Here is a 25,927-nt window from a genome sequence, read left to right as displayed (position 1 = left end):
GTATATAATAAATTAAATACTTTATTTGGTGCTACTGTTCCTTTAAAGGAGTGGTTTGCCTTCTAGGTAACTTTTAGTATTTTATTGAATGTCCAATACCTAGAAACTTTGCAATTGGTCCTTTTTATTTATATTTTATAGTTTTTATTTGCCATGCTCCCTTGCCTCTTTCCAACTACCAGAATGGGTCACTGAGCCAATTTAAAAACAAATGCTCAGTAAGGATACAGATTTATTGTTATTTATTACTCATCTTTCTATTCAGGCCCTCTCCTATTCATATTCCAATCTCTCATTCAAATCAGTGCCTTGTTGCTAGGGTAATCTGGACCCAAGCAACCAGATGGCAAAGAGAGCTGCTGAATACAAAGCTAAATGACTCAAAAACCACAAACAATAAAACATGAAAACCAATTGCAAATTGTCTCATAATATCACTCTCTACATCAGCAGTCCCTAACTGTTTTTGGCCCGGGGACTGGTGTAGAGCCAAATTTTTTTGCAAGGATGGGGGGGGGGGCTGTCAGGGGAGTCAGGAGGGGGACTGTATTAAAGGGGCTTAATTCACTTCTTTATACAATTATGAAAATATATTTCCTGAAATGAAATACTGGCAGAAGAACATAGTTCCTAATTAGTATGTGAATGCTATGGCATTAAGGACAGTTTTTAATTTCTCCGACAGTTAAACCTGCAGCCCCTGAAGAGCTATCTGTCTTTAAGACTGAGTTGAATGAGATGCTCCTAGAATGGAAACTTCCTGAGGGAACAGTACCTTTGAGATGTTTGATATTTGAGATTCAGTACAAAGAAGAAAATAATATATGGAAGGTTTGACTTTGTTTATTATTCTTACGAATATAAGAATTCAATAGAATATGTACTGTTTTGGAAAAATTAACATTGTTAAAGGGATACTGTCATGGGAAAAATCATTTTTTTCAAAATAATTCAGTTAATAGTGCTGTTCCAGCAGAATTCTGCACTGAAATCCATTTCTCAAAAGAGCAAACAGATTTTTTTATATTTAATTTTAAAATCTGACATGGGGCTAGACATTTTGTCAGTTTCCCAGCTGCCCCAAGTCATGTGACGACAGTATCCCTTTAAATAATTTTTATTTTCAACAACTAGAAGATAGTCAGGGTTATTTATAAAGTTTGTACAGCGCATACAGTATTTATTCACAAATGGTTGTATTGCCCATGTTTTTCCTGAACGCTAAGGGGGTTATTTATTATGCTCCAAATATCCAAAATTCAAATATATTCTTGGTTTTCGGACTAAAAAAAACAATGAATTTTTCAGAATTTATTAAAGCCTGATGTCTTACAAGTACGACTACGAAAATCAGGCATCTCAAGGCTCTCAAGGTCCTGTATAAGTCAATGGGGAAGGTCCCAGTGTCTGTGCTGCTGTCCGTACTGATATCCAATAATTTCGGGGATTTTGGACCAAAGAGTCTGAAAACTCCCAAAAAATTTTAGTTATGCAGAAAGTATAAAAAATTCGATGATGATTATTTAATGATAAATAAGGTCTATTCAGGCAGTCTGAGTTGATCGGATCTTTATGTTAGAAATACTTAGACAAATTCAGACCTTGATAAATAACCCCCTAAAATATTGCATTGTTGTGCCCATATTTCCATTTTTTTTTTTTGCGAATTCGCATTGTGCACAAATTTAAGCAAATAGCTCGCAAATGACAGGTGGTTGAGTGAGTACCACTGTGCACGAAAATTAAATCTGCAATTTATGAAACTGTTGTGAATTTTTTCTCCACCACCAACGTTGTGGCGTCAGTATTTGCATAAATATTCTCAATTTGCATGTTTGCCATTTTTAAAAAGCTCTTATGGACATTTGTATTGCAAATGAAAAAATAAATCGAAATTCTGTTTGCACATTAAGTACATGCGCAGGGCAAATATTTTCACTGTGCGAATCATTCTGCTCTGCGCAAAGTTTATAAATGAGCCCCAGTATTTACTGTACATGGGCAAAATAATTTTAACTTAAATTGTTTCATTTTACTTTAAATTGTTTCATTTTACTTTACTTTAAGTAACTAAGTTTTCTGAACCCAGCCAGTAACAAAACACAACACAATCCAACTCTTACCACATTATTTAAATATGCTGTTGTGTTTGAGCAACATTCTCTAATTACATGTTGGAGCAGCATTATTGTACTGTGCAAACACAGCTATATTGATAGCATATACTGTACTGTTACTATGCAGCTGGTTTTGGTTTATTTCCTATTTTAGTTCATAGGGCAACATTATTCTTAAACGAACAGTTCAGTGTAAAAAGAAAAACTGGGTAAATAGACAGGCTGTGCAAAATAAAAAATGTTTCTAATATGGTTAGTTAGCCAAAAATGTAATGTATAAAGGCTGTAGTAAGCAGATGTCTAACATAACAGAAAAAAACTCTACTTCCTGCTTACAGCTTTCTAACTCTGAGTTAGTCAGCGACTTTAAGGGGAGCAACATGGGACATAACTGTTCAGTGAGTTTGCAATTGATCCTTAGCATGCAGCTCAGACCCATGTGCCCCCCCCCTCAAGTCACTGATTAGTTACTGCCTGGTAACCAGCCAAAAATGTAATGTATAATGGCTGTAGTAAGCAGATGTCTAACATAACAGAACAAAACTCTACTTCCTGCTTTTCAGCTTTGTAACTCTGAGTTAGTCAGCGACTTTAAGGGGAGCAACATGGGACATAACTATTCAGTGAGTTTGCAATTGATCCTTAGCATGCAGCTCAGACCCATGTGCCCCCCCTCAAGTCACTGATTGGTTACTGCGTGGTAACCAATCAGTGGAAACCAAGAGAGCTGCTAAGCAGGAAGTAGTGTTGTGGCCATTATGTTAGACATCCAGTCACTCCAGCCTTTATACATTACATTTTTGGCTAAGTACATTGAAAATTTTTTTTATTTACCCAGTTTTTATTTTTATACTGAACAATTCCTTTAAGTGATGTACTGCAACGTGAATAAGCAATACATTTAATTATATGTCTGTCGTAGTCTATGCTAAATGTATAAAAATTAGGGATGCACTGAATCCAGGATTCGGTTCGGGATTCGGCCAGTATTCGGCCTTTTTCAGCAGGATTCGGCCGAATCCTTCTGCCCAGCCGAACCAAATCCAAACTCTAATTTGCACATGCAAATTAGGGATGGGGAGGGAAATCGTGTGACTTTTTGTCAGAAAACAAGGCAGTAAAAAATGGTTTCACATTCCCACCCCTAATTTGCATATGCATATTTGGGTTCGGCTACGGTTCGGTATTCGGCTGAATCTTTAGCATAGGATTCGGGGGTTCGGCCAAATCCAAAATAGTGGATTTTGTGCATCCCTAATAAAAAAATTTTAAAATTAATAAAAAAAAAAAATTATATATATATATATATATATATATATATATATATATATATATATATATATATATATACACACACAACATTAAAGGACAAAATTCTTTAATTTAGTCAGCAACTTTATGTACAGTAGTGTATCTACTGCTTATGAAAATTCATATAATTTAATTATATATGATTAATTATTAATCCACTACAGCCTCTAGGTGTCTGCTCAGCCTTTCTTCTTCAAGGAAATGAAGTGTGCCTGGCAAGGTCTATTCTGCATAACATCATGCTGTCACAAGTATATAGTACAGTGATTTGCATGTATACCTTACGGATCCCTCCAAAATCTTTTCCACCATAGATGACAAACTAACATCTAGCCCACAATCACAAAGGAGACTGCATTATGATCAACATTAATTAAATGCTTACTCACACTACTGCTGAAGATAAATTTAGTATTATTAGAGACAGTGGGTAACTAGATATTACTGGGCCCCATAGCAAATTATTTTTTAGGCCCCCAAAATGTCCAGAAGTTGACTTGTTTTACCAATATTTATTAAAATTGTATATGAATTAGGGCCTCATGGGGCCCCTATACCTACTGCCCCCCTGCAGCCGCAGGGTCTGCTTCCTCTGTAGTTATGCCCATGATTAGTGATTAAAAGATCCAAAAGAACATATTTTTAAAAGAGAAGAAAGTCATTTTCCACATGGGGGTGCCAAATGTTAAGCAACCCAGAGTGATTGTATTTATTTCCCTAACACCCTGGGCCAGTGCTCCTATCAGTAGAAAACTGCACTGGCCCGGGGCTGAATAATTAGAATTTCCCGTAACTACCAACTAGCCTATTTTTGAAACTTATTCCAGTTGTAATAGAAGCTGGGCTGTTTACCAATGATAATTTTGTTATTTAGCAATCTCAAGTTTACCTGAAATCTCTCTATTTTGTCTGCTGCTAAAAACAAGTGAGTCATACTGTTTCGCAGTTGGGCATTCCAAATCACTGACTCATTCTGCAATCAATTTTTGGACCAGAAATGATATACAAACGGCCACAACATTTAAAAAAATTAAGGTTCAGAGGAACAATCTAAAGCTCTGATTGCCCAATAGTTTTATTTATATGTATTATTACTCTGCACATTTTCTAGCCATGGCTGCATTAAACTTGTATAACACACATAAAAAAAGTGATTACAACAGCTGTTTAAACCGCAACGAAAAGCTAAAATGTGATTGGCAAGAACTACTGTCTGTGTTTTGGCTCACAGTTCCATTTCCTAAACCAGTTTGTTTATGTGTGTGAATTCTGTTTTGTCTCATTTCCTATGATATGTATAATAACAATGTTAGACATTTGGGATTATTCAAACTCATTATTGAAAAACTCTAGAGATAAAAAAAGGCAACATCTGCAAATGTCTAGAAAGCTTTTTTCATCTTGAAACATACTTTATCTTTTCATCAGAATAATGTAATAGTTGTCGGCATGTTACATACAGAAGTCCCAAGTTTTGTTTGCCTTCACACTCAACTGAAATGTTGATTACATTTATTTTTGGGGGAAGGATAAGGGAAATACATTCATTATTTTGTCAAAAGTAGTTTTACAGAGTTAATGAGCAGCAAATAGGAATGTTTTCAATGTTAAGATGTTCATATCTTAACAGATGGCTGATAAATAATGGGCAGGATGCAGGAAGAATTAACAAAGAACTTCATATTTAAAAGACTATTGGATAATGTGAAGTAGTTCTGAAGAATGTTGAAATAAAAGAGTACTACAAATAGAACCGAAACTTTTTATTTCTTAATACTGGCGTATTTCATTTGATTCCAAAGAACAGGAAGCAAGTGCATTTTTACTCTTACAACATATTTTCCCAGAATTTTAAAATAATTGCACCACTAATTTTGCAACAGATACTAGGAAGAAAGAACTGCATAGGCGCAACTGGGAACACAAAAAACTCCAGCAAAGCCCTGTGTTTACTCGTGTCAAGCCAAACAATACAACGTTGCGGGTGGTGGGCCTCTTCATTAGGCAGTTGGGGGACAATATCATTTTTGTGCCTCCACAGAAAGATGAGCTACATTTGATGAATATGGGAATTCAGTTGTGTGTGATTGAAGTTTAACAACATTGATTACTATTGGTGCAGCTCACAAAGTGTCAGGGGCCTATTGGCTAATAGCAGAGAAGTCTGGACCAAGGAGGAAGCTTCAGGGCAAAGTTCAAGTTTGCGGTAACCAGAAAGACATCAAGGTTCAAGCAGGGTCAAAAAGTCCAGGAATCAGGATACAAGAATATAGGAACACCCAGGAATGCAACAAACAAATCCTATAATCGGGCATTGAACCCCGGACCTCGGCGTCTTCTTATTTCAAATTTCTGCGCCAACACATGTGGGTCATGGGCGCCACCATCTTGGATGCGCCACCGCCAGAGATGGGAGTGCCATTGGGCATGAACACTTGGTTATGACAGGGTTTTCTTGTAGTACACAGCACCTATGCACCAGAGTATGCTCAAGCATGTTGTATATAGCATTTTAATGGGCAAAATTATGCTCTCCTTTTTGCAACAACAACTACAGTATACCGACCAATCGCAAATTAGGCCTATTAAACTGTCATCATGTTACTAATACTGTGGTGATTTTAATGCTTTGGCCAAATGGAACTAGTCTCTAATTATAGGCAACCCTCTCTGTCTTTATCACACAGCTATTTTACTACCTAGGAACAAACCCATTCCCAAGTCCCAGTGCTAGTCCCTTAGCGGTAGCAGAATCAATAGCTTTAGGCAAATCTATATTTATCAAACCAGTTTCTCTTGCAAAAGAGCTATGTGATAGTGGCTGGGGGGGGGCAGATTCATCAAAGTGGGAAATTAGAGCTTAACACAGAAAAACTCACCCACTTTTTATTCATTCCTGTGGGATGATTGGAAACACATTTATCAAATTGTGAACTCATTATAGTAGAAAATATATTTAGTTCCAATGCATTTGACATTGTTCTGTTGAACTTCTAGAGAAGAATTTCACATCGCTTTGTTTCCTTTGTAGTACTGTGCCAAATATTTAGATCAATCTACTTTTAGTAGGAGCCGTAAATAATTTGAAAAAGCCAGGGGGCAAGAAAACATCAATCCCAAATTGCAATAAAACAAGCAATAACATGGTTTTCCTTAGATGTGCCTTTTTTATCTCTCTATTTCTATATTCTGCACGTGAAATTCATACTGTGGGGCTTCCGGAATGAAATTAGCAGCATTATAATTATGTAATTTGTTTAAAAATGTATTTCCACTGCAGACCGAGCCCGAGCAAAGAGAAACAGAGAGTGTCATCTATAAATCAAATGCCAGCAATCTATTTTGTGCACGTGTTAGAGGAAAAGTTAACATCTTTTGCGCGGCTGATGGCTTTTGGAGTGACTGGAGCCCTGAAATCTGCTGGAAAGGTACACAATCTGCATATATTTTTTTGTTTGTTTTCTGGAAAAAAACTTGAATAATACATGAGAGAATGTCAAGTGACTGGTGGCTGCATTTAACATCAAAACATTCTGGGGGAATAAAATTAATCATATAGGCAAATTGCTATAATTTTTACTATACTTTGTTCATGTTTACAAATAATCTGCCTAAAACCATGGATCATGCATTGCCCCACCCCTCTTTCTCTGTGTGTTGTGGGGTAAGGGGGCAATAAACAGAGGTCCCCTGTACACCATTCTTGCATTCCACAAATCATGTGGTGTATACTATATTTATTCGTTAAACCCAGATTACTTTTAATCAGGATCTCAACTAATTCACTCAGTTAAAGTGATACTCACACTCTTAAAGTAATGGTAGCATTAAATTGCAAATATAAAAATTCTCATCGAGTGTAGTTAGTTTTAACATTGTTATTTGAAGCTTATTGTAAATCTTATATACAGGTAAGGTGCCTGTTATCCAGAATACTCTTGACCTGGGGATAACTGATAACGGATCTTTTAATAATTCATTACGTTAAGGGTACAAATAATAATTTAAACATTAAATAAACCGAATACGCCAGTTTTGCCTCCAATAAGGATTCATTATATCTTATTTTGGATCAAGTACAAGAAACTGTTTTATTATTAAAGCTACCGAGGCAGTTTATTGCCAATAGATTAGCCACAATAATGCAAGCTATAAGACTATATTTATTCTGCAGAATACTTTACCATACCCGGAATAAACATCTCAAGAAGCTCTCTCTGTTTCTTAAGGATAGCAGCTGCCATATTAGCTTGGTGTGACATCACTTCCTGCCTGAGTTTCTCCCTGCTCACTCATAGCTCTGGGCTCAGATTACAGCAGGGAGGGGAGAAAATGGAGGGGGGAGAGAGAGAGAGAGGAGCAAACTGAGCATGCTCAAGCCCTAGCCCTGGAGGGTTAAGCTGAAAACAGGAAGTCTGATACAGAAGTCCATATGTACACAATAAAAGAAAAGAAATGCTGTGTTTCTTTTGACAGAGGACTCAGAGCAGCATTACTTTGAGGGTTTACTGGTGTATTTATATAAACCTTTCTGATAAAGCTTACCTAGAGAAAAAGCAAATCAATTTTTAGATTTTTAATGATTTGGATAAAATTGAGTCTATGGGAGATGGCCTTCCTGTAATTTGAAGCTTTCTGGATAACAGATACATACCTGTATTTCTATGCAAATTGTTATTTGTGGTTTGAAATATTGCTTTGGGGGGGGGGATTTCCATTGTTGCAGAGGTTGAATGCTTTGACAGATAGGAAGATGCACCCAGCAGACAGATCTGAACACAATTCCCAGCCTTTGCAACAATAAAAAACAAATCATGCACAACATGAAGTGTCACATAACACTTGATAACTCTGTATTTTATATTTTATATATATTTAGTCTATCCCCAGTAAAAATAACATAAGACATTGTAAAAATTCTGCATGTAAAAATGAATTAGAAAACACGTTAACAAAATTTAAATTGTGTGTGTTTTACTCAAATTTCAAACAAATGCTTATAAGAAACTGTAGGAAATAAAACATAACATGATTGTATTTTTCAGCAACATTTGCAAAGCAAGGGCTCTATATATTTGGAGGCTGCATCGCAGTACTGACAGCTTGTGCCATTGCCGCAGCATTGGCGGTTAGGAATAAAAGGTAAATAATTGCCTTGTTAGGCCTTTAATTATGTTGAACTATGTTATTTTCTGCTGGTAGACTTTCTCTGTTGATATTTAGCAGAAAAATATCATCTGGTCCTAAAATCGTTCTACATTTCTCAATTGCTCATTATATATTACTTTGGTTTATGGATATGGTCAGGCTAGCATAACACATAATTATTCATATTATTGCATTCTAATAAATACAAAAAAAGAGGGAATGATTAAATATCATAAAAAGATGTTTCACACGTTCCAATGTGGAATTCTCTGACATGGTGGACTAATAAATGAATGTTCTTTGCAGAACTCTAATACCAGCCATGTAGAACAAATGCCAGCTGAACTGGATCATAGCCATGCAATCATGTCTAAAACATTAATGAGTCCTTAGTGTTCCTGCAGAAATTCTCTTAAAGCTTTTAGTATGCAATGATCCGTAAACAAGCCTCATGGTCTGGTAAATAAGCCTCATGATAGGGAGTGCCAAAGAAACTAATCTAAACTCAAGGAAATGACAAGAGTAAATTAGTCAATTAAAGGGATTCTGTCTAAAGGAATGATTTTTATGCTGTAGTTAAATTACACTGTGTACATTGCAAATAATCCATTCTACCATTTCAAATGTTATTCTTGAACCAATAAATGTATTTTTTAAAGTCAAGTTTTAAAGTTATAATATTGTGCCTGATTCTGTGCTTTCAGAAAGAGCCTGCATTACAAAATGAAACTGCTTTAAGATAAGCTATTGTTTTTCCTGCTCAGTGTAACTGGAGGAGTCAGAGTAATACTTGGGTGTTTTAATATTAAGTGCCATTCTCATATCTACCACTAGGAGCATGGCAGCACTTTAAGCAATGCAAGTGTCAGGTTACTGTTAATCTTTTTACCTTCCCATTGCTCTGCTGATAGGTTGCTGGGGGGAGGAGAGTGTGATATCACTCCAACTTGCAGCGCAGCAGTAAAGAGTGTCTGAAGTTCATCAGGGCTTAAGTCACATGACTGAGGTCACCTGAGAGACTAAGAACATGTCTAGCCCTATATCAGATTTCAAAATTACATGTAAAAAATCAGTTTGCTCTTTTAAAAAATTGATTTTAATGCAGTATTCTGCTGAAGGAGCATTATTTACTAATGCAACTTGTAAAAAAACATGTTTTCCTGTAACAGAATTTTGATAGTCTCGGACTAATACAGAGTACATGAATAACTAACTAACTTATTTCTACTTTCTTTATCTATCTATGCCAAACACTGCCTCCAGCTGATTTTTCTTCCAGAACCTTTTGAAATCATTTGCATTTTAAATCCCTTTCATGCAGTGCTACACAATCACCATTCTGTATGTTTTAGTTTTGCACTCTGTGTCAACTTTTGAGTAATTTCCAGAACAAGAACACCCCTCCTTCACATTTGCCAATTCATTGCTACAGGCTGTTGGATCAGCAAATTGTGATGGTCGATTAAACTCTTATTTAAGACATTTTAATCTGGAGGTAGAGCTATAGGAGGGAATGGGTCAGAAAAATTACCTTTTATGTTTCTCTTATGTTTTTGGTAGTGCCTCTCACAATGATAAAATAATAATAAAATGTATAATAAAACACTTGGGAAAATGCATAAATGAGAACAAAAATGTGCATTTCACAAATGTATATTTATTAAGCTGCCACAATTCTTACCTTTTCTATTGTACTATATGACCTTATCATTTACAGTTAGAAGTTGTGTAATGAGGGCAGAGGTTTCTTAAATACGCGCAAAGGAAAAATTCTTTGCATGAAAGAAAAATTGTTGGATTATGCATATTCTTTACCAAAGTTCATTACATTTCCACATCCGCCACATTTTAAATTAATATGACTTGTGTTTATGGAAAAAACCCTACAATCCTGCCTTTTATTTGTAAAAACAAAAACATTGCATATTTGATGATAAATTATGCATTTTTGTGGTTTTTCAAAAACAAAACATTGAACTGAAAATAGAAAATTTGCTTCATTGCAGACATTTTTCAAAGAAGCTGCAGCATAAGGCCAAAGAATTCGTATTGGACATGGATGGATCTACGAGGCTGAACTGATAGACTTTCATTACATGGAATCTTTCTTTTTGACATATATAGTCAATAAGTCAGTATACAGCTTGAGAAAAGAGTCATTTTGGAACATTGGTTACATTAATGTTAATTTCTGCAGTGCAGCTATTGTCAGATATAGCAGATTATTTAATAAATGTATTTTAAGGAAAGTGTTACATATTCCATATAAAATTCTACTGTATTATTTTTCTAGATGTATTCTTAAAGTAATAAATATTGTTGTTTAATTAAATGAATTTCTGCAATTTTTTTGTAATCCTATAAGTATATATCTATGAATTTCTCCTTGTGACACTCGAACTTTCAGTATAATGAATTTTTGTGCCAATCTCAAGATGGCCCATTAGCTTGCAACACATTTTAAGAAGTTCTACATTTTAGAAAAATATTTAATATAATATGGCTCATTTAAAAAAACTGCCACAAGTGCAGTTGCGTAAAAATGGACACAATCTTTACACGTATTAATGCTATTCATTCATTAAGCTTACTTGCACTTCTGTATAGTCGCATAGTCGCAAAGAGAAAAACAATTCGTACCAATAAGAATAGAAATGCACAACTCGCAATGTAATATTGTTCCTTAAACTGTTATTGCATTGCGAATTTTAATTGCGCATTGTGAATTGTAATTGTGCACTCTTAAGAAGTGCTTGAGGGTGTTGTAATCTTTTGGAGCAAACATAACGACTTTTTCAGTAAGAGGTTTTATTACATTTACTGCGCATTGGCACAAACTCTAAAATTCGCAAATTGTCTTCCACTGTCGGAAGGTCGCTAAACAGTTTCCGGGTTCGCAAAGCTGTATTAAATTTGCGCAAATCAAAATTTGTTCGCACAAATGCATAACTTTTCGCATTGCTAATAGTTTTTCCAATACTGAATTTTATTACATTCCCCTATAAGTGCTTTGTATCTGTTCATCCATTACCAATGAATTGCACAGCACAACAGACTTGTGCCTAGAGTCATGCACAGACATTATTTTAATACCGAGCACAAGATTCTCACTTAAACAAACCTCACTCCAATACTCTTAATTGCAATGACTATTTAAGATTCTGTTTATCAGGAACCCTGGGAGACAACGGCTGTGGTCTTACTCTTTTGTAAAACAGGTATGACCCCTGCCAGTACTGCTCTTTTTCATGCTCCAAAATTTTCTGCTGTGGAACTAACAGGGAACCTAAATACTGCAGGGCAAGAACCAAATCAAAAACCAAATCAGCAGACAGTTCCCGTCACTTTGCTAATTATATCATAAACTGAAGAATTATAATACTGGGCATAATTTGCAGGTATTTGACCCCCTTATGTCGGCCATACACCCTTGGGCCTCCAATCAGATCAGCACAATATCGCCCAAACAAGGTGGACATACAGTATAAGGGCAAGATCCGATTTTTTGGTGACCTCTCCAAACAAGCAGATCTACATATGTATGGCCACCTTTAGTCTCCATATCTGTTCTGGTAAACACAAATATCTTCTTCTGTCACATACTCACACATTGTATCTGCTAGTTCTCCCTCATTTCGGGTAGTTACTTACACAGAACTCAGGATTTCGCTGCTTTTGCTCAATACCGAGCTGTACCCAGTTTATAAAATAAATGATTGTCTCTGAAGAAAATATTAGAACTCATTCATCAAGTCACTTAGGTTTATGTTCCCTGATTAGAATTTTAGGCTACACCTAAATGCACTTAACAGAGCATTTGAACTAAAAGTGGTAATATGATAATGTAAAAATACTCTTTTAGTCATGTAAACTTGAACCTTGAACCCCAAAACCCTGTGCAACACACAGTAATACTGGAAAAAATAATTTAGTTGTTTATTAAATTGTTCATTGAACAATGTGGAGTCTTCTGTCACAGAATTCTGGACCTAGGAAGAAGCTGACATTGAAGAAATGAAAGGAATACTTTTTAAATAGAGGTGAGGTATTCAAGGGATAAGGAAAAGAAAGAAAATAGGGCCAACTGGCACTCAACGGATCCACAGGACCAGAGGAATTCAATTAAAATAATATTTTATTTATACAAAGTTAAAAGTATATATAAATCTGCATCTTCATCCACCCTACGCATTCACACTCATTCAGGGCTGAGCCCTTTACTGCAAAATGTGACTTTTACATTGTGAATAAGGGTACTGCTATTCTTGGAAGGGATCTCTTTGCTGCATTAAACCTACAAATAGTTGATGGTCTCATTACTACAGCACCAGTGCCTGCCACACAGCCAGTGTCTAAAATTTCACCACAAAGCAACACTTCGCTGGGCTGTGCAAAGAACTTTGTACACAAAGTTAAGTTGAGACCAGATGTAAAACCAGTACAATTTCCTGATTCAGCATGGGAAAATCTTGCTATTGATATTGTCGGTCCTTTTACAGATGCTCCTATAGATTGTAGATTTGCTATAACCTTGATAGACAATTACAGTAAATGGCCTGAAATTGCATTTGTTTCTCATATAACATCAGCTACAGTAATAACATTTATACAGTCTTCAGCAGATGCACACTTAGTTACATGTTGCAGACATCAAACTCCCACAAAATACTGTGCCTACAAAATCATCTACTGCTGACATTGTGAAACATCAACAAGCCAAATGCAAGGCTTCTACTGACAGAAAACGTGGTGCCAGAGAAGTACACTTTCAGCCTGAATCTTTAGTCAGAATTAAGAAACCAGGAATACTGAAACAAGGACAATCTAAATTTACTACACCACTTGAAGTGAGATGCCAGCGAGGACCATACACATATGAACTGTCTGATGGACGCATATGGAATGCAAGTTGTCTTGCTCCTGTTAGATATGACTTTGGAGAAGCTCCATTTGATGAAAGACATTTTTCTACTCCTGATGTCAACTGCAAACGGCCCTCATACTCTGCGTCCCCACATGATGGTGCACATCAGGATCCCCAAATGGGTGTTGGTGAAGACAGTAAGGCTACTTCAGCTGTCCATTCAGTGTCCCTTAATAAAGAGTATTTGCAATCACTAGGTTGGCCTCTTTTATTATTACAAGAGTACTAGAGAGCACAAAATTACACCCTTTAATGCTTATGCACAGAGGATTTGCATCTGGAGCATTGACTACATTTTGCATTCCGTTCTAAAGACCTGCTCCGCCTGAACACTGCTTGCATGGTAAGTTGCTTTTTTGCACTTTGCACCTTGCTTGCAGTTTGATCCCTTGTGTGTTTTCATATGTGTCACTGCTTGTGTGCCATTACATGATTGTGTGTCACTGATTTGATCTGTGCATGTTACTGGGCAAACGTGATGCCTAGTGTTCATAAATGAGCCCCAGTGTCTTTTATTACATAACCCACATGCAAAATATGTACAGCAAATGCAAATCATAGCGGACAAAAGAGATCCAGGGTGTTATGTCATAAAATGCACTGTTTGCCCAGGAGCAGTAACCCATAGCAACCAATCTTATTGGCAGACACAGAATCCTACTGTTTTAAAACTAAGGGCAGTGTTTCTCCTCCAAACAGTGAGCAATGTTAAGGAATTAGTGGTAAATGCAGTACTTCATTAAAATGCTCTATGACCAACTTCAGCTAACTATTGTATTCATGCCTAACGTAGACCAGCTGCCAGTGCCATCTGAATGTTTCCATGTGGTAAGATAACACCATTATTTTCTCACTGGTGGCCTGACGTGTCTTTATGGGAGTATTCCAGGCACCTGTAATAACTTACCCCCTCAAACTTCAAAAAACAAAAACGTAATTTCAGACCTTTCCTTTTATTGAAGGGGAAATGGTAATCAGTTTAAAAGTTGGAATGAAAAACAGACTTTCATGAAAACTGAGATTGGCCAATAATATCTCAAGTAAAAAAGTTTATAAGTGTTGCTGGTGTGCAGAGTTCATTCTCAGGGTTAGCTGTAGAAGAAATATTAAATACAGACCTAACAAGTCATTTATTAATCACTAATGCAAAAATACTGCATTGCTAAACATGAAGCATTAGTATGAGCTACGGAGAAGTTGAAGTTATGTGTCATGTTTCCTAAGAACTTGCTTTTTGGCAGGACATTGAAACTTTCTGTTATATTAACAGGATCTTTAACATGCAATAAGTAAATTGGATATAGCACATTGAACAAACATAGAATTTATATGTTATGATATCTTAGGCTAAAATTAGCATTGACATGGAATCAGGCAAGCACAAACAACCCTAAGATTGCTTTCCAACAAAAGATGTTTCACTGAGTGAGTCAGTCTGTTTAAAGGAAATGCCTTTTCCCACTAAATCATTCTTGTGTCCCTGCATTGCTCAAAGTGAATTTCATTAATTTGGAAGTGTTGCTACTCACGCTGTTGCAATAATAAGCCTTTATCAAAGCAATCACAGCAATAAATGGGCTCATTATCATCAAGCAGTCCAAAAAGGTTTGGTGCAATTTGAAGGGCTGGGGCAGCCATTCTGGGAATGTAATAGCGGCTGAGATGAAATGCAGCTAGCAGAAGAGGTCTGTATCAATAGAACAAATGCTCACTGCTTTGCTAGGTGACCTTTGAACCTGTGCACATAGGGGTGGCTGGAGGACAGGTGAACCTTGTGGCCAAGGAACGGGGTTGCGAAATCTGGCAGTAGAGGAGTAAAACTTTGTGGAAAGATAGAGCCTCCTCCAGCTGTGAGCATGTAAGACATCTTCCCTTGCTTTAAGGAATGAGGAGCTGGCACCACTTGCATGAGGAATAGGGGAAGGAATAGGACAGGAGGCATGAATGCCCAATACCCTGCTTTGTTGGTGCTGCTCTGGTGCAACTCTGTAGTTTCTATATGAGACCCTAGCTGCCAGCTACAGATTATTTGCAGCGCATAGATTGCACATCATGGCCAACTGGTCAAAAAATGCCCTCACCTTGGGCCACCACCTTGTCTGTCTGGTGTGGCTGAGAGCCAAATGCTGCACCTATTGGTCACCAGCCATTTATTCAGTGGCCCTACTGAGGTGCAGGGATGCCCCCCCATCTGTGGTAGGGCAACTTTTCTTTCTCTGAGGGGCTAGCTCATTATCAACAAGCCGCAGTTCCCCCTCTGAGCTTTTTCTGTGACTGCAGCTAGGTCTGACCCTGTCATCAAGTGACACACAGCAGCCCAAAACATGTGCAATGAATCAGCAGAAAAAAACATGGGGAGCTACTGAGGACATATTCAGAGACACAGATCTTCACTGCTAAAAGGCTGTGGTTGCCTTGGCCTGGTACAAACACTAAAACACAATGTGCAGCATTTTTACCCTACTTAAGTCTTATTTTAACATTAAAAAAGAACATAAAAATGCATTTTGTTATGTATGTTTGTTATATAACTGAGTGCAATTTGTTTTTTAAATTTGCTGTTTTTTCATATTTTCTGTCAGCGGGAATGTAGTAAGCAGTAGTGATATACAGATTTAGATTGTTTTGGAACCCACACTGACCTGTCCTTCTGATGTCATTACTGATCATGGATCTTTGGTGGCTTAGTCTTTGAAGAGGGCTCTTGAGACAAAGGAGATTTTTGCGGCGAATTTCTGTGTTACGCCATAGGCAAATAATTCGCAAATTTGCCACGAAAATTCACCAGCGACGATTAACAGGCGCCCATTGACTTCAATGGGAGCAGGCGTCAACTTTGACCTTTGACTCCTGCTCCCATTTTGATGCCGGTGAATTTCGGCGTTTCGCAAATTCTTCGCCCATTTCTCGAATTTCTCAGGAAATTTACGAAATTCGTGGCAAATCGAAATGGGACAAATTCGCCCATCACTATCTACTATACCTTCCACTAGAGAAACAACACCTGGGTCTGGCTACAGCTTTTGGAGGATGTGTAGTGTTGGGTCCCACAATAACCTAAGAGGCTGAAGCAGGGCAGCCAGAAATGTTTCCCAGGATCCTAGTGGGCCAGTTCTACCATGTCAGTGGCAGTCAAATCTATCAGTCCCCAGTCAATACTGTCCTTTGAGTTTGAGCTGTAAAAATGTATGTTTTCTGCAATGCCAGTGAATCTGCGTATGGAGCTGTTGCTTATTTACAATAAGAAGAAATGTTTTATTGTAACATGATACTTTTTATTGGCTAACTGATATATGTAAGAATGCAACCTTTCAAGAAATAAAAAGATAGAAATTACATCTCTTTATCAGGAATTCCATGATGTTACAATTTCTGAAACAGTAACTGAAGATATATATATATATATACACAGAAACTACATAGGATGCGGTTTACATCAAAGTAGGAATCTGACATTGACATGCAAAATAAAAAGTAGATAGAAAACTGAATAAGGTTAAAATAAGGATCTCATGATTGTCCTAATCACATCACATGGATACCAAATGTGCAGTTTCAGTGTTAAGTAGGGACATGTGTTGTGGCAATTTGATGCTGTCAGGCTCTTTGAAATATCCATGGTTCTCATGGTGGGTGGAATCAATTGGATACATGCACCTGGGGGTTATATATTATAATTGCACATGAAGCTCTTCAGGAAACAGAATGTCCAGTAGGAGGACATATCAACAGTGCCAAACGCAATAATAGTGACCCCAGGGTCACTCTACTAATACGGAACTTGAAATCAAGAAATGTGGGGGAATATAAATTCATGGAAAAGTTTGACACACTGTGCAGTAGCTTAATTGATCTGAGACCAAGGAACGTTGGTCTTGAACAGCTTTTTAAAGGGTGAGTTCAGGCCTTTAACATTGAGTCAAAAAATATTAAATGTTGGTATCATATGAATACCAAGTATAGAAGAATTATATTGATCTTGCTGATAATAAATAACATGTGACAATGTGTTCCCAGTATTTTAAATCATGTAATGGACAGAATAATTGTTGTATAAATATACAAGGAACAAAGAACACAGAAAATGTGGTATAGATATGATACAGATGTTTGCCCCCTAACAGATCATAAAAAATAGTAAAAATGGTACAAAACTAGGACAATTGTATTGTAAGATAACTATCAAGTCTATACTTAACCAAAAGTGTGTTATTTCTTCTTAATAATAAAGTTAACAAAGTAACATAATATTTAACAGGGTATATTGTGGTCATAATATTGACAAGTTTACTCTGTATTTGAGAACAGATACCAAACCTTAAACTTGTACAAACAAAGGTATCTAGTTTATTTGGTTAGATGAATATGTGCAGCCTGTCTACCATGTTGGATGCATGCATGTTATTATCGAGAAAGGTCTGAATTACTTGGAAATAACAAAAAAACTTTTTATTATTTTATGCCTATCTATTCAATAGTTATGTGCTGTGATAATTTGTTCTGTTTTTCTGCTCAGACATCGTTTAGCATGCTTTAAAATTTTGTTATAAGTTATAAGGAAGATAACTCATTTGTAATTGTATTCTTTGTCTAGTTAATACTTTGTTTATTTGATCAGTTTTGAATAGAGGACAACAGCATGGTCAAACAAAAGTGAAGCGGGCATAAATAGCAAGAATATATATATATATATATATATATATATATATATATATATATATATATATAGTCCAAGGGTTGCCAACACTCTCGATAAAGTTGCTTGAATTTGCCTGGGTGCAGTGCCAATAAATTATCCATAACTATTACAAGAAGGTCTGCACTCTCAGGACTTATAAAAATAATAATATTTATTATAAATGACTGATGTTTTGGCGAGGTTCCTAGCCTTTCTCAACATTAGTCATTTATAATAAATATTATTATTTTTATAAGTCCTGAGAGTGCGGACCTTCTTGTATAGTTGTGTAATGTGCAGCAGCCTGATTTTAGGCTCCAATTTCACACACCCACGTACAGGCAAAAAATATAAGCTTAAGCAGCGAATTACATGAACCACCACTATGGCTGTCTATTTAATCAAGTGTCCCTGTGGCCTCATATATTGTGGGAAAACTATACGACAGCTCAAGGAGTGAATTGGAATGCACAGAGCCAGTATTTAGGGCAGCACTGGACCCAGAGAGAGAAGACAGGAGACAGGAGAAGAACAGGAAATAGGACATTGCACAGCAGTTAGTGGCGAGGCATTGGGCTGAAGCCAAGCACAGTCCAGCAACATTTAGATGCGTGCCGATTGAATGTTCCGGTTAAAGCCCATGGTGGGGATTTTGATAAGGCTTTACTACAAAGGGAAGCCTATTGGATCCACTAATTAGGCTGTGTGGCATCAAAGGGGTTAAACGGCCAATTAGTGTTAAGTTGCTTTTTAACTTAACTACATTTGTTGCATTGATAATGAAAAATAGGTACATTGATTGCAACAGTATCTTTTGTTGATTAACATTAATGTAACAGTGTATAACACGTGCATATATCCCTTGTAGTAACAAAAAATGTATACTTTGTATAAATCTTCAGGGTGGGCATGAAATTAATTATTTCAAATGGACTTTTTTAATGGACACTTTCTTCACTCAACAGTGACACCGGGTGGGGAGCACACAAACTTTTTTGAGTTTTTTTTTAGATGTTTTGGATGATCAATTGAAATAATGTAATTTGATCTGACATGCATGACGTCATCTTTGGCGCCATTTTTTGAAATGGGAAGGGCTTTGTACATAAATAGTCACTTAAATACTTTTTATGCTTGATAAAGGCCCAAATGAGGGCCAAAATGTTGGATGCCCAAGATTGAATAAAAATTGAATATTTCACTGAGATTGGAGTGCGGGTTCTTTGGAAATTATATATATATATATATATATATATATATATATATATATATATATATATATATATATATATATATATATATATATATATATATATACACAAATTCCAAAGGTTTAAGCACTCCCACGCAGAGACATGTATCAGACCCAGGTGCTAATCCTTGCCATTTGTATACAAGTCCTCAATCAATATGCAACCTCACGCTGATGCATAGCGCCACGTAGAATTTAACTCTTTCCTAGATGTTATAAACTGGCTTAACCAACTGACTATGCAACAAAGTATCAAGAGGAGCCACACATTATGTTACATCCTTTACACAGTATTCAATTTGTTACAAAGTAGATCCTTGATAGTTTGTTGCATAGTCAGTTGGTTAAGTTAGTTTATAACATCTAGGAAAGAGTTAAATTCTACGTGATGCTATGCATCACAGTGAGCTACATTGAAGTTGCTGAACTGGGGTTCTGTTTCCTTTTGTTGGGAATGCCCAGTGGTTAATAAACCTGTGTTTTTGCCCGAAGCCTTGGTGTACCTGTCTCTAAGCTCCAAATCCTACGCTACCTGCCTACCAAATGCTAAATCCCCCATAAAAGTGCATGTGCAGGCCAGTGGCATGTCACAATATATATATATCAATATTTGCTGCTATTTAAGTGGTCTGTTACCTTCTTAATCATGTAACTCTATTAGTCGCTACCACGTCTTGTGAAATGTTATTATGGTGACCGTTTCCCAATTTCATTCCTCTTATTATGTACTATTGCCATTATTTCCTCTATCCTCTTGTCTTCAAACAGTCAAATACATTTCTTCAAAATAGGTGAATCACGTGTCTTCCATTTCTATGGTATAAGGGTATTTGTTGCTTGATGCAAATGTAGTAATTTCGTTTAAATCTGTAGTAATATCACATTTGATGTTTCATCAAAATGCAATGGTACTAAGGGAATTAAATACTATCTGTCTGAAATGTCGTTATCTTATCAACGCGTTTGCTAATATTGGCCCAAAAATTATTTTAAACCTTGCATTTGAGCAATATAAAGTACATATTTATAAAGGTGTGCAAACATTGGTGTTAGAATACATTCTGGCAATTATGCAGCTGAGTTTAAAATTCTGAAAAAGTGGTGCAGTTTTATACTCTGCTACACATTTATTTTATCAATTTTTACACAATAGTGTCTTCCCTGCTTTAATTTATTCACTGACTTACAGGTCTGTGATGATACATATATACAATAATGGTGTACATGTAAGTGGAGTAAGTCACAATATACATTTTTACAAATTTATGTTATGGATTCTGCTCACTGATTTAACATTTTGCTTGTACATTAGAGGCAGCTCTAAGAACATTGTTTTCATCCATATTTATAAAGAATATTTTGTACAGTCTTTTTATCTGTTTTTCATTTTCTCTTTAACTTATAGGATACTCTACTAATGAGCGGTTTTCTTATTTGAAGATTTCTTATCTGATGTCATTCAAACTTTATTCCATAGAACCATATTATCAACGAAATGATTTGACTCACATTTGAGTCAGAGTTACGATAAATCATTGAATTGTTTTGGCTTCCACTTGTTCCTTTCCAGTAAATGCTTGGTACTGATTTTTTACGATTATGTTTAAAGTGGGAATGAAGAAATATCTGTTGAGTGTACAGTGGTAGAACAATACAACAGACAAAACAGTAAGGGACATATTTATTAACATTGGAAACAAACATCACCCATGATATTGCCCATAACAACCAATTAACAATTAGAGTTCAAAAGTCACCTACAAATTAGAAAATGTAAGCAACTATATGATTGTTTGTTATGGGCAACATCACCGATGATGTTTATCTACAAATGTAATAGATATATAGGGACCCATAGGGTTGATATGCTCCTATGACTTTAAATCCCTAACCTTCCTCATTTCTGTAGTTTCTGGGCAAACGCCCCATTGTGATGAAACTGGGGGGTAGTTCCATCCACAAGGTGTACTTAGTGGAAAAAATAAAAAGGAGACTATAAAAAAAAAACCAATACTCCTTGGCTAACCAAAGAGGCCTACACCTCTGCCACAGGCACAACTCAAGACCAGCCTGAATGCACCCGGTTCCTCTGACCCCACGGATGATGCTTCACTGGATCTCCCAAAACTTTAGAAAGTGCCACAGCTCTTGGGTAGCATGTGACTACCTGGTGATTAATATGCCCACTCACACACCCCAAATCCTATCAGTCTTGCCCCATCCAGCTCCTATAAACCTGTAGGTCTCAGAGGTTCCAGACAGCCTAGGGCCCAACTACAAACTAACAGTGTAAGCAAAGTTACTATGCAAACACCAAAAAGGATAAAATTGTAGGTACTTTTTCATCAGCCAAGCCAGTGGAATTATTAATTGGAATTTAATAGAAGAAGCTCACAGCACACAGTATTAATATATATATATATATATATATATATATATATATATATATATATACACATATATATATATATATATATACATATATATATATACAGTACAATAAATAAAAGCTGAAAAATTTTCAAAAAACTAGCACTTACGTCTAGTGATGGGCCGAATTTCACGAAACGGCGAAAAATTCATGAAACGGCGCCGGCGTCTCGTTTTTGATGCCAGCGTCTCGTTTTTGACGCCGGCGCCTGTTTTTGACGAATTTTCACGGGTGTTTCGCAAATTTATTCGCTGGCAGCGAATCGCGCAAATTCGCCGTGAATTTGCGCCTGGTGAATAAATTCGCCCACTACTACTTACGTCCCTTTTGTAAGTGTCTTAACTTAATACTGTTTTTGGAGATCCAGGGAGTCCTTGCACAACTTGTTGAGCACAAGAATAATGGAGCACCGAAAGAGCCAATTATTCGTTCGTTACAGATTTATTGAAGAATGATTAAAAAGGTAAAGGCATGCCCAGAGCCGCCCCCTTTACGTGTTTCGTGGCTACTTATGGGCAATGCCTTCTTGTGCTCTATATGGAACCTGGCTGTGTGCATGCTGGAATTGAACTCTGACCGGTAATTGCTGCAGTTTCCCAGAAAAATTTGCCAATAGCGGAACCCTGAATTTTACCATGAATCCATATCTGCCTAAAGATTTCACTCATCACTAGTATGAAAAATTAGACACAGCTTAAAGCTCCCCATAGACGTGACGATTCTTCTTGCCGAATGACTGATTTAAGGGAAGTCCGACCAATTCTTCGAAATTATCGTGCGGTTAGTGGGATTCGAACGATCATACATCTTACGATTTTTCGGCCGACATCTGTCAGGAAATTGATCGGCCAGGTCAAAAAATCTTTGTCAGTCCCAGTGCAATCTATCTATATTTGCAGGGCCAAGCAGGCAGCTCCCCTTTGTTTTCCTGGCAAATTGGTCTTTTTAGTTGATGGTCAATTCGTACGATCGTTCTGAAAAGATCGTGGTCTCACGATCAGGATCTGATCTTTTAAAAATCTGAACATCTATGGCCAGCTTAACACAGAACCTTCCCTGTGGTTGGCTGGAGATTTGCAGAATTAAAAAGATACAACATCTAGAATCTAAATTAGGTTAAAAAATGTATACTGTATTAATTGATTTTACTGTAGATGCCTCGTAGTAAGGATCCATGCCTCGGATGGTCATCCTTGTATCTCAATATTTTTCTGATCTTAGTTCCTATCATTGAGCTGGTGGCATTATACATGCTTGACTGAATGGGGTTCCTGTAGGCATGTGAATAAAATCTATACATTTTTGTGAGCTTTGCATGAATACTGTTGATATCTTTATGAATTTTGTTGAGCACTGCAATGCACATTGTTACCGCTAGATGGCAACGTATGATTATATGCTGAGGCTTAAGCTGCAGTGGTGCAGTGAAAAAGTTCATTGCTGATAGCGAGTTTTCTTGTTTCCATGTAATTGGATTCTTGTCCTAACATATATATGTGTAAGAAAATAGAAAAGAAGAAGCAGAGGAAACGGGGAAAGTTCTTTATTTCTTAAAAAAAAAAAGACAGCAAAAATGTGAAATATGAAAACGTGAAATGAGCATTTGAATTCTAGTGGCTTTGTTATCATGTTAAGGACCATTATGTTTATAGCTATGTGAAGTGGAAATAAATTTGACTGGATTGTAAACATTAATACTTGATTAAGACGTATATGTAACCAAAAAGCCACAAAAGCTTTATCCCAAATTAACACAATTAGCACATGCCAAAATGCTTTTTATACCTAGCTCAGGGTAAGGAAAATCCTTTTTGACCATCTAATGGCAACAAAATTGTAAAAAAAGGATTACCCTCGCACACCCTGGCAATCCGATCGATTCAAATCCCTGGTGCCCAGTGAGAGAGGAATCGGTGACCTAATAGTCAGTATAGAGGAAAAGTAATTCACCGGCACAACTTGAGTAATGCTGGCATGGAAAGCCCTTGTTAGTTTATTTTGGGGAAATTAACTAGCGATAAACTAGCAAGGGTTTTCCCTGCCAGCATTACCCCAGTTGTGCCAGTGAACTACTTTTCCTCTACATTTTTGTAGGACCACCAATGAATTCCTTTTGCCACTTGATTTGCTTTGCAAAGCCCTAATTTACAGTAACTGGCCTTATAATAACATAGTACCTGAGGTTGAAAATTTACATCCATCCATCGAGTTCAACCTTGTATGACTAAATTATATTAGTTAATCCAGAGGAATGCAAACCCCCATCTTAAAGGAGCAGTTTAGTGTAAAATAAAAACTGGGTAAATAGATAGGCGATGCAGAATAAAAAATGTTTCTCATATAGTTAGTTAGCCAAAAATATAATGTATAGAGGGTGGAGGGAGCAGATGTCCAACATAACAGAACAGAACACTACTTCCTGCTTTTCAATTGTCTAACTCTGAGTTAGTCAGCGACTATAAGTAGGGGCCACATAGTACATAACTGTCCAGTGAGTTTGCAATTGATCCTCATCATTCAGCTCAGATTCAAAAGCAACAGTTATGGCCCATGTGCCCCCCTCAAGTCACTGATTGGTTACTGCCTGGTAACCAATCAGTGGAAACCAAGAGAGCAGAAGTAGTGTTCTGACATCCAGTCACTTCAGCCTTTCTACATTACATTTTTGCCTAACTAACTATATTAGAAACATTTTTTATTTTGCACAACCTATTAACACAGTTTGTATTATTACACTAAGCAATTCCTTTAAGCTTTTCCAATCTGCCTGGGAGGAGAGTCCTTCCCAACTCCAATGTAGTAGACTCATTGGAATTACTTTCATTTTAATGAAAGGAATGCTGAAGTGAAAAACTATGCACCCAATCTCAGGTTTTTCATCCATTCATTGATCCAATTTAAAAAGCTGATCCCACATACTGTGTGATTCCCTGATACATAATTGCATTCCCCTCTTGCAGCTATTTTGTGTGTTTGGGGTGAAACTGCTGTGCTATCCTTTTTTAGAGGAAAAGTAATGCAATCACTTACAAGTTACAGAAATGGTAATGAAAGAAATAGCATGTTTACTTTAGAAACATTCATTATTTACAATGATAACAGTATCAAATAAATGTAACGTACAGTACAGGTCTTCACTTACCCAGGTGACTTCTGAAACTGCTGAGACAATAAAAATGACCCACCAGCCTGCAGTACCATATTGTGAGTGTACAAATATGTGTGTGTGTGCATGTACGGGGCAGTTGGTGTTTTCCAATAGAGTTCAAACACTGTGTATGACTTTACTATGCATTTATCACTTGTACATCCCTTCTGAGTGTGAGTTGTGTTTCATACTTGTGTTTCTCTGAAATCTGTTTTCTGCATTTGGTATTTTTTCCTGAAAGGAGTCAGAAAAAAGACGTGTTGTAAACTATACTCTAAACAGGGTCGTTTATACACGAAGAATAGTTCAAACCACTGATATATAATCTACATGAATCAATAGATATTAAAACACTGGCTAATGCAAACTAAAGGCTGTTAACACATTCTATATATTTATAAAAATGTATGTTGTGACTGTTACATATATACCATTAGTGATACAGTGATTTTCTCTTTTAGGCCATTTCAAATTTTTGGTGAAGTTTTTAATAAACAATATTCATGGCACTGTCATAAAGGATCATTAGCACACAAGTTATATATTTTCACAGTATGATATCAGGATGATTTCCAGCTCAGTGCACTATACTGCATAATAAAATATAATAAAAATGCAAAAAAAGATTCTGAGTGAGGTTCCTGAGTAGTGTAGAGAACATTTATATTCCAGGTGGACGCTAAACTGACGAGATACTAAGGATGACATTTGAAGTTTTACAGTTTGTGAGTTAAGTAGTTAACTCTAAAAACCACAAAAATCTGACCTTTGATTAATAGGTTCCTAGGTTATATGAGTTTCACATTTCACAATCTGATTTCAGTGCAGCCTACACTTTATGCTCCATGTTGCATACATGTTGAACTTTGTGCTGAATTTAGCACATGGTGCAGAGTGAAACCCTATGGGTACAATTAA

At 36.5% G+C, this 25,927-nt stretch overlaps 1 protein-coding gene across 1 annotated transcript in view; it reads left to right on the top strand.

Moving 5' to 3' along the window:
* il13ra2.L (interleukin 13 receptor subunit alpha 2 L homeolog) overlaps positions 1 to 10,903 on the top strand; it is a 34,426-nt gene extending 23,523 nt beyond the window's left edge. Inside the window, 4 exon segments of the mRNA NM_001098708.1 lie at positions 686 to 831; positions 6,709 to 6,856; positions 8,474 to 8,570; positions 10,583 to 10,903. Of these exon segments, the coding sequence (NP_001092178.1) occupies positions 686 to 831; positions 6,709 to 6,856; positions 8,474 to 8,570; positions 10,583 to 10,658 (467 nt within the window). The 3' untranslated portion in view covers positions 10,659 to 10,903.
* Positions 10,904 to 25,927: the final 15,024 nt, after the last annotated feature.

The sequence above is a fragment of the Xenopus laevis genome, chromosome 8L, assembly GCF_017654675.1.
Source record: "Xenopus laevis strain J_2021 chromosome 8L, Xenopus_laevis_v10.1, whole genome shotgun sequence".
Lineage (NCBI taxonomy): Eukaryota > Metazoa > Chordata > Amphibia > Anura > Pipidae > Xenopus > Xenopus laevis.
The sequence above is the reverse complement of the archived record's forward strand: the minus strand, read 5'-3'. Positions and strand labels throughout refer to the sequence as shown.